This window comes from Ranitomeya variabilis, chromosome 6 (genome assembly GCF_051348905.1).
Source record: "Ranitomeya variabilis isolate aRanVar5 chromosome 6, aRanVar5.hap1, whole genome shotgun sequence".
Classification (NCBI taxonomy): Eukaryota; Metazoa; Chordata; class Amphibia; order Anura; family Dendrobatidae; genus Ranitomeya; species Ranitomeya variabilis.
Genome location: NC_135237.1, coordinates 48,916,629 through 48,933,455, shown reverse-complemented (window position 1 = coordinate 48,933,455; position 16,827 = coordinate 48,916,629). Strand labels below are relative to the sequence as shown.

Below are 16,827 nucleotides of genomic sequence, written 5' to 3'. Positions count from 1 at the left end.
AACTATTATGGGGGGTATCAGTATTTTTGTAAAAAGCAGAGAATTTCAAAGTTAAAAAATTGCCGATTTTTCCAAAATTTCCGAATATTTAGCATTTTTTTATATAGAAAGGTAAAATATATTGACTCCCATTTAGCACTGACGTGAAGTACAATATGTCACGAGAAAACAATCTCAGAATGGCTTGGATAGGTGAAAGCGTTCCAAAGTTATTAGCCCATGAAGTGGCACAGGTCAGATTGGCTTAGGCACTTGGGTACAAATAGGCCTAGGGCTGAAGGGGTTAATAAGCTACGTATATGTAAGGGCTATCATATCAAAAAATAAACTACAGACATGCATCTACCTAAAAATACCAAAGAAAATTAGTCACTCCGGGTGGTACCGATATCTGGCCCGGCTCATGGACTATTTGTATAAGGGTGTATTCAGAGATAGCTGTGAATCACTGATATGACCGCCCCCCTGGATCGAAAATCCCAGAACAAGCAGAGGTTTAATGAAAACCAAGTTATCCTAAATCTTTTATTACAAAAGTATGCATAAATCTGCTCATCTCCCCCTGCTCTATAACACGGTGCCTGCAGATTGGACTGCATTTCATTGTGACAGGTTCCCTTTAAAGAATTAAGTAGTATTATATAATACATACTGAGCATTTTGGCAAAATGATCAACATTTAAGGAGAAACTTGCCTAAAATTGCAATGTGTTATCATATATTAATAAAATTGCACAAAACGCTCTAAATAAAAGTTCTTCAGTTTAATTCAGTTTTGCCAACTTTTTTCCATGTCACAGATAAGTTTCCTCTATTATTTCGCTACTTTGCTCTTTTACATCACAAGTTTCTTTAACCAGTGACACCAAACTGGAGACTGTTGTGCTGGGATCCAGTAGTTTTACCAGAGGTATATTTACAGTCTTCTCTTTAAAGATACGACTTTGTAATGTCATGGCCGACATTGAGTCAATCCCCAGAGAACTGAGAAGAGTACTGCTACTGATATCACTTGAGCTGACTCCTGTGAGCTCCGTAACTACTAACCAAATATAATCTTCACAAGTTTCTCGATTACCATCAGCAGGTTTCTTTTCTTTTGGGGTTTGCTCCCAACTCTTCATCTCTTCCATTACCACATTATAGAACCGCTTCTTCAAACCTGGAATATGTGACAGCATGCTTTCGTACATGTTTTTGAAGTTAAAGCTGACAATGGCTTGATTTGAGTTATTTATTTGAAGGCATTTCTTCAGATACTCGTGAATTTCCACAGTATTTAAAAGGAGAATTCCTTTTGCTTCTAAGAGTTTATGAATTTGATACTGATTGAGTAAAACTCCAAGGTTGAGGCCACCCCAACAGATCGATTGTCCACATAGGCCCTTATTCCTTCTGTATTGGCAGAAAATATCTAGAAATGAGTTGGCAGCTGCATAATTTGCTTGTCCTGGATTTCCAACAAACGAAGCGACAGATGAAAAGCACACAAAGTAGTCAAGTTTCATGTTTGATGTGGCAAGGTGAAGATTCACTGCTCCATCTACTTTTGGGCTGAGAACTTTCTCAAAGTGGAGCAAGTTTAAGTTCTGCAGAATTCCATCATGAAGAACAACAGCACTATGGAAAACGCCTTTTACTGGGATATTTGGAAATATTGTTTTCATTAATTCCAAAGCAGTTTTTACTTCAGAGTAGAAGGACATGTTACATTGTATGGCAACTATCTTGGCAGCTTCCTTTTGATTCTGAACTGCGGTTAATTGTTGTTCCATTTCTGGGTTTGGCTTTCTTCTGGATAAAATTGCTATATGGCTACCACCATTGTTCATAATGAATTTCACAGTTTCAAATCCGAGACCAGTCAGACCACCAGTGACAATGTAGACTGCATTATCTTTGAAAAGCATTGGATCAGGTGCTGACATTGGTATCTTGGAGATAGCATTGGTTAGCTCAATTACAGGTAAGGACTGGGTTACAAAGTAGCTGGTTTCTTTAATGTCCAAGCCAGGTTCATGTTGAGCCAAAACTTTTGGAATGATAATGTTGGTTTTTGGAGATATAGAATAAAGCCACTTATGCAGTTCTTTTGCATTCTGGTGTAAATATGCCTTCTGGAAAGGAGCAGAAATATCAAGCAAGTGAAGGCGAAAGTCTTGATTGCTGCTAAGAATTAGATTGTGCCAGTTTTTACCATTTTTATGATCAGATAAAAATACCAAATCTTTAAGACGTGGTAATGTATTAAGCATTTCTGTAGAGACAGCTCCAGCTGTTGGAAGAATAACCATGGAAGTGCACTGCTTATCAATCACGCTACTTCCATCAGATATCACTGTCTCCCATCCAGATTCTTTTGCTGTCTTGGACAAAACTGTGCATAAAACTGACTTTACATCAGATGTTAGAATAACAAGTTTAGGTTTATTCTTTGCGCATGGTAGTTGATTGTGCAGAATTTCCCAGGCCAAGATAAAGAATGAGATAGAAGGTGCATTTTTTATCCCTGGTGCTTTTTTGACTAAGTAGCAAACCTTTTCTGGGAGAGTGACTTTAGAGGCTGCAGTTATTGGATAGCAGGCCACAACTCGATCACCAACTTGAGTTTTCTTAACGGCTTTGCCAACAGCAGTCACTACACCGGCAAAATCCAGGGCAACGAGCTCATGCTTATCACTAGCCAAAGAGTTCCAGTACAGAGTATTCCCATATTTCCAGCTTGAAAGGCTAACAGGAAAATAATCATCTGTGTGGATGCCAATTTGATCAACACGAATCTCTAAGTCTTGGCTTTTAAGCATAGAAACATTGTAGTTACCGGTAGTTTGTTCAGCAGAAATTTTAGCCACTGTATAAGGCTCCGAAGTGTAAAGAGTAAAATTATCAGATTTTATTTCCTGTGTTCTCCTTTCAGTGATGGTGGTAGAAATTTCACCTTTGTAAATTGTGCCCTCATTAATCCAGATCTCTGGATACTCCTCCGGATTATAATGAAGAAGAACCTGGGCTAATGCCGTGACATCTTGGGAACTTGAGGAGCTAACATCGATCAGCTGAAATGTTACTTCAGGTATTTCTATGATACACGATCTCGTCATTCCGACAAAAGCAAATCCAGGGTTAATGTGATCAACAGTATTGCCAACAGTTCTGAATGTGACTGTCCGGATGGAAGGCTTGATGGTCTTTTTTCTCATTGTTAAAATCAGCTGTTGATAGACTTCACAGCATTTCGCTAGATATTGCGTAAGATTATCTGGAATATCTTCAGTTAATTTTTGAATTCCCCACATAAATACAACATCTTCGCAATCACTATTAAGAAGTTTATGTGCTTCAATATCTGAATTCCAGCTGTTGAAAGGAATGTATTTCACATCTTTCGGCATGAAGTTTGATAATTTTTCACCTATTCCAAGTTTGTCAGAATAAATCAAGAGCTTTGTCTCCTTTTCTGATCTCTGACTGAATTGTGAGCTATTTGTCCAGTTTACTTGGAAAAAAATGTTTTCTACTTTATCTGCATTTTGTTTTACAAATGTCAATTGAACACTTTTTATTTCTACTAAAATGGAGCCATTGATATCTGCAAAACAACCACATAGTTCAATGTACTTTTCTGTTGTTTTTATCATTTTCATATAAATAATCATTTCTTCTTGAAGAGGCTGTAGCATTGTTAAACTTCCTATGGATGAAGGGAAGAGTGCTGAGTCTTTCGTTCCCGTTCCCACACAAACTACCATTTGAAGGAAACAATCTAAAATGACTGGGTGTATGTGGTACCCGTACATTGTTTCCCTGACTTCTTCACTCACTGTTATTCTGACAATTCCTTCATTAAGATCTTTTCCATAATGAACATCGCCCAGCTGTTTGTAAGCCTTCCCATACTCAAACCCAAATGTGGAGAGTTGTTTATACACATTTTCTGATTTGAAAACTGAAGTACATCTTTTGAAGATATGTTCAGTTGAGATTTTTTTGTCTTTGTTTAGTTTATAGTTATGTTTTTGTATTTGCCCACGTGCAAAAACATGTGATGTTAGAACTTCAAATAAGGTTGCTTTGTCTTCTTGGCGTAACTTGATTTTTAGGTCCACAGAGTCTTGGTGGAGAACACAGGGGCTGGAAAATGTTGCACTGATTTCCAAAGAACTTAACGGCAATTTAGGTTTAAAGCTGGTAGCCGCAGCCGCCAATCCAAGTTCCACATAGAATGCACCTGGAATAAGGGCAGAGCCTCCATTTTTATGCTCATAGACATATGGTGTATTGACTTTTGAAACCTTGCAGTGGAGCTCAGACAAATCTTCACTCAAGCTATGGATTAATGGATGATTGGGACTTGATGAAGTTTGGTTCCCTTGTCGAATTTTTTCATATTTAATATCTTGTTTGATGCAATCAAATTGATATCTTGGAATTGTTGAGGGTGAAGATTTATAGGCATCGAATACATTACTCCAGTCAGGATTGTATCCTTGAATAAAAAGTGACATTAGCATGGAAAAGACAGTTTCATATTCTTTTGTGGGCTGTATAGCAGGTAATACTGTTGTTTTTGCTCCTAAAGTTTCAATGATGTTCCTTTGCAATGCTCTCCGAGGACCTATTTCAATAAACAGTGAATTTTCTTTATCTCTCGCTGAAGCTTCTACAGCTTGTTGAAAGGCAACTGGTTCGCGAATATTTTTAGCCCAATAATCACCTGTGGTGAAATCTCCTTTGGATGCTAGCTTACCTGTCACTGTAGAAAATAGATCAACTTCCATGTTTTTTTCCTGCAAATCATACAGCGTCTCTTTTACTTCATGTAATATAGGATCCATCATTGGGCTGTGGTATGCTGCAGGAACATTTAGCTTTTGGAGAAATATATTCTTTTCACTGTAATTTTTGGTCAGTTCCCCATGAAGGTATTCTAATGAGTAAGAATCGCCCGACAATGTGCATGAAGTAGGACTGTTGTAAGCAGCAATACATACTTTGTCTTTGTATAACTGAACTATTTTTGATACTTCAGTGACTGGTAGATTGCTAACTACCAGCATACTGCCTCCAGTGGCTTTGCATTGCAGCATACTTCTGTAATAAATGACTTTTACAGCATCTTCAAGTGAAAGAAGTCCAGAACAATGAGCTGCAGCAACTTCTCCAACTGAGTGCCCAACAATGCAATCTGGCTTGACCCCCCAATGTGTCAGAAGAGCCACTAACGACACCTGAATTGTAAAGAGCAGCAACTGGGCCACATCCGGCCTTGAGAAATCATCAAACTCTGTCTCTAACAACTGCAGCACAGAAATGGAGGTGTAAGCTTGGCTCAGCTTATCGATTGCCACACATTGTTCTCTAAACACTGGCTCATGTTCAAGTAGCATCTTACACATTCCTTTATAAAGGACTCCATTCCCGCAGAATATAAACACAATATGAGGACTGGATTTAACAACAGGAGCCAATTTGCTCACAGCTTGTAGCTGTTGACGTAAATGAGTTATAGAAGAGGCGAGAAATGCTGTTCTGTATTTGTAATTTAGGTGACTTCTCCTGCAAGCTGCTGTGTAGACCAGGTTCTCCAGGGATAATGATTTTGTGTTACTTAGTGCTTGTTTTGTGTTTTCAATACAGAGCTGAAGGGAATTGCTGGAAGCCGCTGATAATATAAACAATTCAACTGATCTTTTTGAATGACACTTAGGGTATTCTTGATTATCTTGCTTTACAACAACATGAACATTAGTTCCTCCAAACCCAAAACAATTTATTCCTGCCATTCTTCCAAATTTGATGTCCTCTTGCCATTTTTCAGAACTGGTTGGAATTTCGAGATTGGATTCCCCTATGATTTTGATGCCATTCTCTTTAGAATAATGTAACGATGGTGGAATAATTTCATAATGCATCATGAGAAGAACTTTGATCAACCCAGCAGCCCCAGCAGCAGATTCAGTGTGGCCAATATTTCCTTTAACTGATCCAATCTTGAGGGGTTTCATTCCATTACAGCGCTTTTTCCCAATGATATTTCCTAAGCTGGCAGCTTCTGTTGGGTCACCAGTTGGTGTCCCAGTGCCATGAGCCTCAACATACTGTACAGAACATGGATCTGTCCTACTGTAGATATGCTGTAATAGATGTTCCTGCTGATGTTGAGATGGTCGTGTGATTGGTGATACAGAGTGTCCATCTTGATTTACTGCACTTGCAGTTATAAGTCCCCAGATTTTGCAGTATTCTTCTTTAGCCTGAAAAAAATGTAAAAAAAATGTTAAGCAGAATTCCTACAGGAAAATGGAAGTAGACAGCATAATAATAACCTTCACACCAAAAGTGGTTATCTATTCTTCTATGGGACTAAACACTTATGAGTCGGTAGTTTAATGCATGCTTGTTTTGCCATATGCTGATTTCTCCTGGATCAAATAGGTCACAGATTGCTCCTGGTGGGGAGTTTCCTACTTTCTGTGATGTCATGTTGACAGCAGTTTCTTTTCTTCCGCTCTGCTCTATCAGTGGAGCACAAGTGCTAATGTCATGCTGATTGACAGCTCTCTCCCCACTGCCAAACTCAGCACAGATACATTAAGCTAGTGTGATTCACTTTTTATGAGTTACCGCATGAGCAGTGCAAAGAAATGTGTAAGTGATTCTGATTTCCAGCACCTTCGCTGGGTATGTCACAATCAGTCTAATCAGACTACACTGCTCATGCAATGCAAATCACAGAAACTCAGCATGCCTGCGCTGAGTTAGGTAGCAGGGAGCTGCCTGTGAAACAACATGATGTTGGCAGTGACACATCTTTGACAGAGCGGAAGCTAAGGAACTGCTCTGTCAACCTGATGTCACAGAAAGTAGGAAAATCGCTGCCAGGAGTGGTCTGTGACTGCTTTGAGTCAGGAGAGATTGGCGCATCACAGAACAAGCAGTTAATTAGCAACTACCTGCCATTAAGTGCTTTGTCCCATAGAAGAAAAAAAAACACCCAGGTAATCCCTTTTAAATGAACTTGGGAAAAGGAAAAGTTTCACAAAAGTATTGGTCACTTTGGAGAAAGGTTGATGGTAGATGAAACATAGGCAGTTAGCAAGTGGAAGATTGCAATTAAAGTGAGAAGAAAAAACAACTAAAAGTGAATGATACCTAGAGATGTAAGAAAAAATTTGTGGGACACAGATCTGACCTAGCGACTAGGCCTCACACAATGGCATGATGTCAAGTGTCTATAAAGATACCAAGATAAGGATATTAGCCACAGAAGTGAAGTCCTTCTAACGGCTGAGTTCACACGTAGCAGAATTGCCGCGGAAATATCCGCGGCAATTCTGCGCCTCCTGCCGCGGGTATATCGCATGCAGAATTTTGCATGCATATACCCGCAGAAAACTAGCGTTTTGCAAGCATAATTAGCTTGCAGAATGCTAGCGTTTTCCAAGCGATCTGTAGCATCGCTTGGAAAACTGTTTGACAGGTTGGTCACACTTGTCAAACATAGTGTTTGACTAGTGTGACCAACTTGTTACTATAGATGCTGCTTATGCAGCATCTATAGTAAAAGATAGAATGTTAAAAATAATAAAAAATATAAAAAAAAGGCTATACTCACCTCAGCGGCTTCCGTTCCTAATGCTGTGTGTTCAGGACCTTCCATTGACGTAGCGGTCACGTGACCGCGACGTCATCGCGGTCATGTGACCGCGACGTCATCGCAGGTCCTTCACACACACCTCGGAAGCCGCTGAGAAGGTCGGGCCGCCAGAAGGTGAGTATATCGCTATTTTTTATTTTAATTCTTTTTTTTTTACCAAATACATGGTGCCCAGTCCGTGGAGAAGAGTCTCCTCTCCTCCACCCTGGGTACCAACAGCACTTGATCTGCTTACTTCCCGCATGGTGTGCACAGCCCTGTGCGGGAAGTAAGCAGATCAATGCACTCCTATGTGTGCAGAATCGCCGCGATTCTGCAATTTTAATGAACATGCTGCGTTTTTTTCTGGATTGCGATTCCGCTCAGGAAAAAAATGCAGCATGTGCACAAAAAATGTGGATTGCATTCTGTTACATAGGATGCTTAATGTTAGCGTTTTTTTCGCGGTTTTATAGCGTTTTTATAGCGAAAAACCGCGAAAAAAAACGCAAAAAATCTGCTACGTGTGCAAACAGCCTACAACAGACTGGAAATGATATTGAAACTGGATGTCTTGAATATTTTGGGTAATTTCTAATAATAACAATGAGATAGTAGCAAACATTGAGACTGTAAACATTTAATACCTTTTTTAAGGGTTTTAGAAGAACAATGCCACATCCTTCTCCTCTTCCATATCCGTCAGCTTGGTTGGAGAAAGGTTTACTTATACCATCACTAGAAAGCATTTTCGCTTTGCAAAGTGCAACAAATATGCGAGGTTCGATGATACAGCTGACTCCACCACATATCGCCATCTCACAATCACCTTAAATATACAGAAATAAATCTATAAATTTTAACACATATTAAACAGAAGCGTACATATTTACAATACTGTTCAATATCTGTGTTGAACACTGCCTTTATGGTCAACTCGAGATGTTTTATGACCTCCAAGATTAGTTGTTAGTTCACTGTAGAAGCCCTGATTGATAGTCCAATCAATATTCATGACTGTTCCATGTGGACTCCACATTTAGATTAGACTATCACTGTGGCTCTTTATGAGCTAGCACATGAGCAGTGCAAAGAACTAACATCGAGACATAATGATGATGTGGGGCTTAGACCATGCCAAAGGTGGCTTGCATGGCCTCATACTACATCATGACGTGTAATGAGATTATGATATGTGTCGCAATGTCATGGCGTTGCAGGGCCTTGTCAGTGTGAAGATGCCAGGAGCCGAAGAAAGACAATAAAGATGCCAGACTGGACAGAAGAAGAACTAGAGCAGCGCTGCAGGACAGGGCAGGGCTGGGTGAGTATGATTGTTTTCTTAACCCCTTTTATTAGGGTGAATTTGATTTTTTGAGGATAATTTTATTCAATCCAACTCAAACGGATTGACTCATCTCAAGCCATCAGGTCACCATTCACATGTTGCTCAGGGCGGCATCAGATGATTATGTGTTGAGCACGGACATCAAAGGTGCAACACAATAAGAAAAGAAGTTGTAAAGCTTTTATTCATATGGAATACATATGTCAAGTACAATGAAAGACATATCTATCAAGTTTCAGTCTATTTAATTGTTTTTACCTTGTCTGATGGCTTGGCATGCATAATGTAAAGCAACTAAGGATGAAGAACAGGCAGTGTCAATTGATATGGATGGTCCCGTCAGATTAAAGCAGTATGATATCCTGTTAGCAGCTATGCTCGTTGCTGTTCCAGTGCCATTAAAATGATTAATGTTATCTGGAGAATTATTATAGATACCGTTGGCATCTCTGTTCATAAGACCTAAAATGTATAAAATAGTACATTATTCTGAGTTAGTATCGTTATCATTTATTTTCTTATTCTCTACATAGTGGATTAATGATAGTGTAATTAAAACATTACTAAATATATAGAAAGAACAAAATGAAAACTTAAAATCCAAAACATTCTAATTATTGACCAAGTGCAATGTAGTTAGGGAAGGGCAGAGCAAACAGTAATGGCAGTGATGATGACATGTGGAATAGCTGTATTGACATAGGAGAATGGAGATCATTTGATTTTGTTTAATCACGCAGGATAAAAAGATGCCCACATCCCCTGAATCAAAAATGTAAAAGAGTTTTCTGGTTTGGGAGTATCCATTTCCCACCTGCAGTTTGTTTTAAAAACAAACTGAACTGTACTCATCCTCCCCATATAAAGTTTGCATTCCCCTTTTCTGTTCTGTTATTGTCTGCAGCACCCTTATCACGTCAACAGTGCCGCAGCCAATAACTAAGCTCATCAGCTTATGCCATCAGTGGGGGAAAAGTCACTGAGCTCAATGATTTGACCTCCTCATCCCCATCCTGGTATGCATGGTCACCTCATCCCCATTATGGTATGCATAGCTCCCATCCCTATCCTGGTGTGCATGACTCCCTCATCCCTACTCCGATATGCATAGCCTCCTCACTCCTATCTGATTATGCATAGCCTCCTCATCCCTATCCTGGTATGCATAGCCTCCTCATCCCTATCCTGGTATGCATAGCCTCCTCATCTCTATCCTGATGTGCATAGCCTCCTCATCCCTATCCTGGTATGCATGGCCTCCTCATCCCTATCCTGGTATGCATGGCCCCTCATCCCTATCCTGGTATGCATGGCCCTGTCATCCCTATCCTGGTATGCACGGCCTCCTCATCTCTGTCCTGGTATGCATGGCCCCATCATCCCTATCCTGGTATGCATGGCTGTTATGATCCGGTGACCTTGGAGCCGCATGAAACTTTCTCTGGAGTGGGTGGAAACTGTACTGACCGCGGATCCTGAACTAACACCGCAACTAGAAGTAGCCGTGGGGTGTGCCTAACAAACCCTTGACACCTCGACACAGCCGGAGGACTAAATACCCCTATAGATGGAAATAGGAATACTTCCTTGCCTCAGAGCAGACCCCCCAAAGGATAGGCAGCCCCCCACGAATATTGACTGTGAGTAGGAGAAGAAAAGACATACGCAGGCAGAAAACAAGATTTAGCAAAAGAGGCCACTCTAGCTAAATAGGAAAGGATAGGACAGAATACTAGGTGGTCAGTATTAAAACCCTTCACAAAATATCCACAGCAGATAATACAAAAACTTCCACAAGAGAATCCAACACAGACTGAGAAAATACTGACACAATCTAAGCTGGACAAGAAAACACAAAAGAATAGCACTGAATTATGAAGCACACAGCATGTGTGCCAAAGAAACAAAACCAGACACTTATCTTTGCTGATTTGGCAGAAAGGCAGGAGGAACCAGGCAGAGGTCCAACACCTCCCAGCAACAATTGACAACTGGCAAGGACTAATGAATCCTGCACGCCTAAATACCCCAGTCAGAACTGCAATCAGCAGATACACCTGACCAGGACTGCAACTCAGGGACAACTGCATTACCACCTACAACCACCGGAGGGAGCCCAAAAGCAGAATTCACAACACATGGCCCCCTCATCCTTCATCCCTATCCTGGTAGGCTTGGCCCCCCTCATCCCTATCCTAGTATGCATGGCCCCCTTATCCCTATCCTGGTATGTAGGGCCCCATCTCCGTCCTGTTATGCATGGTGCCATCCCATCCTGGTATGATTGGCCTCCTCATCCCTATCCTGGTATGAATGGCCCCCATCCCCATCCTGGTATGCATGGCCCCCATCAAAAAACAATAACCAACATCACTGAAGGAGAGCTTACCTCCTTTCCAAATCACACCTCACCACCTGTGCACTTGATCCCATCCCTTCCCACCCGCTCCCCAACCTCACTAACATGCTCATTCCAGCCCTAACCCATCTCCAACCTATCCCTATCTTCTGGTACCTTCCCCTCTGCCTTCAAACATGCCACCATCAAACCCATCCTCAAAAAAACTAACCTTGACCCAACTGCTATGCCCAGCTATTGCCCCATATCACTGCTCCCGTTTGCTTCAAAACTCCTTGAGCAGCATGTCCATGCTCAACTTTCCTCCCACCTCTCATGTAACGCTCTCCTTGACAACCTCCAATCTGACTTCCGCACTCATCACTCCAACAAAACTGTTCTGACCAAAATTACTAATGACTTACAGCCAAAACTAACAGACAGTTCTCCATCCTCCTCCTTCTCGACCTGTCCTCTGCCTTCGACACAGTCGACCACTGCCTACTGCTACAGATTCTTTCTTCCCTTGGCATCAAAGACCTTGCCCTGTCCTGGATTGCCTCTTACCTTTCCGACCACACATTTAGCGTTTCACAATCCCACACTACCTCCTCATGCCGCCCTCTCTGTTGGAGTTCCTCAAAGCTCTGTCCTAGGGCCCCTACTTTTTTCCATCTATACCCTTGGCCTAGGACAACTCGTAAAGTCCCATAGGTTCCAGTACCTCCTGTATGCAGACGACACTCAGATCTACCTCTCTGGCCCAGATGTCCCCTCTCTCTGCTGTCCAGAATCCCGGAGTGTCTATCAGCCATATCCTCCTTCACCTCTCACTTCCTAAAACTCAATGTAGACAAAACCGAACTCATCATCTTTCCCCCATCTCACGTATCCCCCCTACCTGATCTGTCTATAATGGTAAACGGCATCACGCTCTCTCCCGCACCTGAAATCCGCTGCTTCGGGGTAACGCGATTTTGCCCCGTCCTTCAAACCGCACGTCCAAACTCTTGCCACCTCCGGTCGCCTCCAACTCAAAAATATTGCCAGAATCCGTCCCTTCCTCAGCCCACAATCTACTAAAACTCTTGTGCATGCCCTCATCATCTCCCGCCTCGATTACTGCAACACCCTCCTCTGTGGCCTCCCCGCTAACTCTCTTGCATCGCTCCAGTCTGTCCTCAACTCTGCTCCCCTGTTTCTCCCCTCTGCAAATCCCTCCACTGGCTCCCAATTCCCCAACGAATCCAGTTCAATCTACTAACACTGATCTACAAAAGCCATCCACAACATGTCCCCTCCCTATATCTCTGAACTAATCTCCAAATATCTTCCCTCATATAATCTTCGATCCTCCCAAGACCTCCTACTCTCCTCCACACTTATTCGTTCCTTACACAACCGCCTCCAAGATTTCTCCCGAATATCCCTCTTCCTCTGGAATTCCATGCCTCAACACGTCCAATTATCCACCACCCTCGGATCCTTCAGACGGAACCTGAAAACCCATCTCTTCAGGAAAGCCTACAGCCTGCAATAACCATTCTGCCGCCTCACCACCACCCAAGCTGCCACTTCATCACCACCCGAGCTGCCGCCTCATCACCACCAGAGCTGCCGCCTCACCACCACCCGAGCTGCCGCCTCACCACCACCCATTGTAAATTTGTTTACTGTAAACGATATCTATGACTCTGTACATAACATCTTTCTCATGTACGGCACCATGGAATTAGTGGTGCTATGTAAATAAATAATAATACTTACCTTCCCTGCGCTCCTACGCATCATCCTGTTCTGATGCCAGCAGCTGATTTATGCTAGTAAGCAGCGCATGGTAGTGACTTTATGTGCTGCCTACAAGCAGAAGACAGCTGCCAGAATACTCACTGCTCTCCACATCAGCAATATGGAACTAAAGGGAATGAATAGTCAGTGCTCTTCATTCCCATAGAAGTGAAGAACAGTGAGTACTTATTCTCTTTAATAGTGGGCACATGTGATCGCCCAGCAGCTGCAGGAAGCCGGCAGCTGCTGCCACTGTGCTCACTATTAAAGATCAATGAATATTCACTGCTTTCCACACCTATGGGAGTGGAGTGGATGCACACAGTCATATAACTAAATCAGGTGTATGCACATAAATTATAGGGCCCTGTAGCCAAACTTTGTATGAGTCTCATAGGTCACTGGCAGCACCAGAAAATTCAGAGTTTTGGTTTTAAGACAAAACAGGAACTTTGTTAATTCTTACTCACTGTGCAAAGGGGACTCCAGTTTCTTTATTTCTTTCCCTGGTGCAGACCCCTCGTTGACAACCAATGCATCTTTTTACTGGCCTGAGGTAGTCATTGCCGAATGTATTGACACCCTTGAAATTGTTAAGGAAAATGAAGTATTTCTCCCAGAAAGTTATTGTAATTACACATGTTTTTATACACATGGATATATCCTTTGTGTGTATTCGAACAACACAAAGATAAACAGAAAAAAAGGCAAAATGGACATAATTTCACCCCAAAACCCCAAAATGGTTCAAACAAAGTTGTTGGTACCTTCGAAAAAAAAAAAAAAAAGCATGTGTATTTTAAATACTTTTCAAGGAGAAATATTTCATTTTCTGGAACAATTTCAATGGTGCCAACATTTTCGGCCATGACTGGATACCAGATGTCTGAAGCCTGAGAGTTGATCAAAGTATATAGACCATTATGCATCTGTTTAGACAAATGATGCCTAACTTTATAACACCCTAGAGTGTTGTCTATGCAACTTACTTATCTTTTCAAACATTTTACTTATATATTTTAGAAATATTTATTATAATTTTCTTACCTATAAACACTCCAGTTTTACTTCCATGTATTGTTTCAGAGGCATAGCCTGCATCTTCGAGAGCTCTGTATGTGCATTCAAGCAATAATTTGTGTTGCGGGTCCATACGTTCAGTCTCTGATTTATTCATTCCAAATACTTTGTTGTCAAATTCATCAATCCTTAATAAATGAAGGGATATTTTTAGCCTTTTTTATATTTCTAAAAATCTTCTTTATAGCTTAGCTATGTATTATGACACAGTGCATGATGCCAGTATCATCAAAAAAGATGCAAGAAAAACAAAATGTATTAGTGTGAGTTTTTTTTTTTCAAATTTAATAAATTGCCCTATGAGGTTACAAACTTTTGCGTACTAAAGCCTTTAATTTTACGAATACATTCTTGTGTTCAATTTAAGATTATCCCTACATTTGAAGTTTATATTGTCGGGGTCGTAAACGACAATAAACTCTCATTCACCAGTCATTCCAAATTAAAGTATGAGCCGAGCATCTGGTACCGGGTAAGAATGACTCAGACAAGGTGCTGATTCAATCTCAATTGAATGCCCGTGCATCTACTCATGTCTGCAAGGGTCACAACAACTGGCTTTATTCTAAAATACACAATACTATATTGAGTGTTAGGGGAAGGCGTGCATTAGGCGGGGTTTAAGCTAGCATTCAGTCTTTCTGATTTGTTCTGACATCTTCTGGTGGATCCTCCTTTTCTTCACATTCCTTAAGTTTCGATTTCGAAAGAAATGAAACTTAACCCTTCACATTCTAAACTGAAATGAAGAATGAACACTGGCAGCCATCTTTAGATACAATTACATTTGCATTAGCTAGCAGATAGGAAAAACTTACTGTTTCACAGTATAAGATATATAAAAGTACAAAGGTATATAAGAAAATATATTTTCACCTTGACAATATGAGATTTCTTTTTGTAATGTATTTACTATTTGGCAATTTCTTAACAAACAAATATTTCACAAAGAAAAGTTGTGCTATTGTTGGTTGTTACAAGAAAAAAATCTTTTTCTGCTTGAGAGTTTTGATAAATGAAACCCAGGATCTTGGGTTGCTAAGATATTTTTTCAGGTATGTACAATTAAGTAGGGTCATACAAAAAAGTGACGGGCTCATAATGGGGTAATGGAATTTTTGGAGAAACAAATAAATATGAGAGTTATGTCTTAATTTTATAAGGAAATTTAGATTAAAATAAGATGATTTTCTTATGGATATTAGAATAAAATGAGATGGTGGTGATGTAACAAAATCTATGGGATAGAGTTTCTTTCCTCAAATACATCACGTAGACTAAAGCAAATATTATTATTTATTATTATAGCGCCATTTATTCCATGGCGCTTTACATGTGAGGAGAGATACATAATAAAAACAAGTACAATAATCTTAACCCCTTAGTGACAGAGCCAATTTGGTACTTAATGACCGAGCCAATTTTTACAATTCTGACCACTGTCACTTTAAGAGGTTATAACTCTGGAACGCTTTATTGGATCCCGCTGATTCTGAGATTGTTTTTTCGTGACATATTGTACTTCAAGTTAGTGGTAACATTTCTTCGATATTACTTGCGATTATTTATGAAAAAAACGGAAATATGGTGAAAATTTTTAAAATTTTGCAATTTTCAAACTTTGTATTTTTATGCCCTTAAATCAGAGAGATATGTCACGAAAAATAGTTAATAAATAACATTTCCCACATGTCCACTTTACATCAGCACAATTTTGGAAACAAATTAAAAGTTAAAAGTTGACCAGCAATTTCTCATTTTTACAACACCATGTTTTTTTTAGGGACCACATCACCTTTGAAGTCATTTTGAGGGGTCTATATGATAGAAAATAACCAAGTGTGACACCATACTAAGAACTGCACCCCTCAAGCTGCTCAAAACCACATTCAAGAAGTTTATTAACCCTTTACGTACTTCACAGGAACTGAAACAATGTGGAAGAAAAAAATAAACGTTTAACTTTTTTTTGCAAACATTTTACTTCAGAACCATTTTTTTTAATTTTCACAAGAGTAAAAGCAGAAATTTAACCACAAATTTTGTTGTGCAATTTCTCCTGAGTACGCCGATACCCCATATGTGGAGGTAAACCACTGTTTGGGCGCACCGCAGAGCTTGGAAGTGAAGGAGCACCGTTTGACTTTTTCAATGCAGAATTGGCTGGAATTGAGATCGGATGCCATGTCGCGTTTGGAGAGCCCCTGATGTGCCTAAACAGTGGAAACCCCCCACAAGTGATACCATTTTGGAAACTAGACCCCTTAAGGAACTTATCTAGATGTGTGGTGAGTACTTTGAACCCCAAAGTGCTTCACAGAAGTTCATATCGTAGAGCCGTGAAAATAAAAAATCGCATTTTTTCTACAAAAATGATCTTTTTGCCCCCAAATTTTTATTTTCACAAGGGTAACAGGAGAAATTAGACCACAAAAGTTGTTGTGCAATTTCTCCTGAGTACGTCGATACCCCATATGTGGGGGTAAACCACTGTTTGGGCGCACCGCAGAGCTTGGAAGAGAAGGAGTGTCATTTTATTTTACTTTTTCAATGTAGAATTGGCTGGAATTGAGATCGGACGCCATGTCACGTTTGGAGAGCCCCTGATGTGCCTAAACAGTGGAAACCCCCCACAAG

At 40.4% G+C, this 16,827-nt stretch overlaps 1 protein-coding gene across 1 annotated transcript in view; it reads right to left on the bottom strand.

Moving 5' to 3' along the window:
• Window positions 1-794: 794 nt before the first annotated feature.
• LOC143783216 (mycocerosic acid synthase-like polyketide synthase) overlaps window positions 795-16,827 on the bottom strand; it is a 33,358-nt gene continuing 17,325 nt past the window's right edge. Inside the window, exons 3-6 of the mRNA XM_077271635.1 lie at window positions 14,158-14,318; window positions 9,243-9,446; window positions 8,284-8,465; window positions 795-6,254 (exon numbers count right to left, since the gene is read on the bottom strand). Coding sequence (XP_077127750.1) covers window positions 795-6,254; window positions 8,284-8,465; window positions 9,243-9,446; window positions 14,158-14,318 — 6,007 coding nt within the window. The remainder of the gene's footprint in view (window positions 6,255-8,283; window positions 8,466-9,242; window positions 9,447-14,157; window positions 14,319-16,827) is intronic.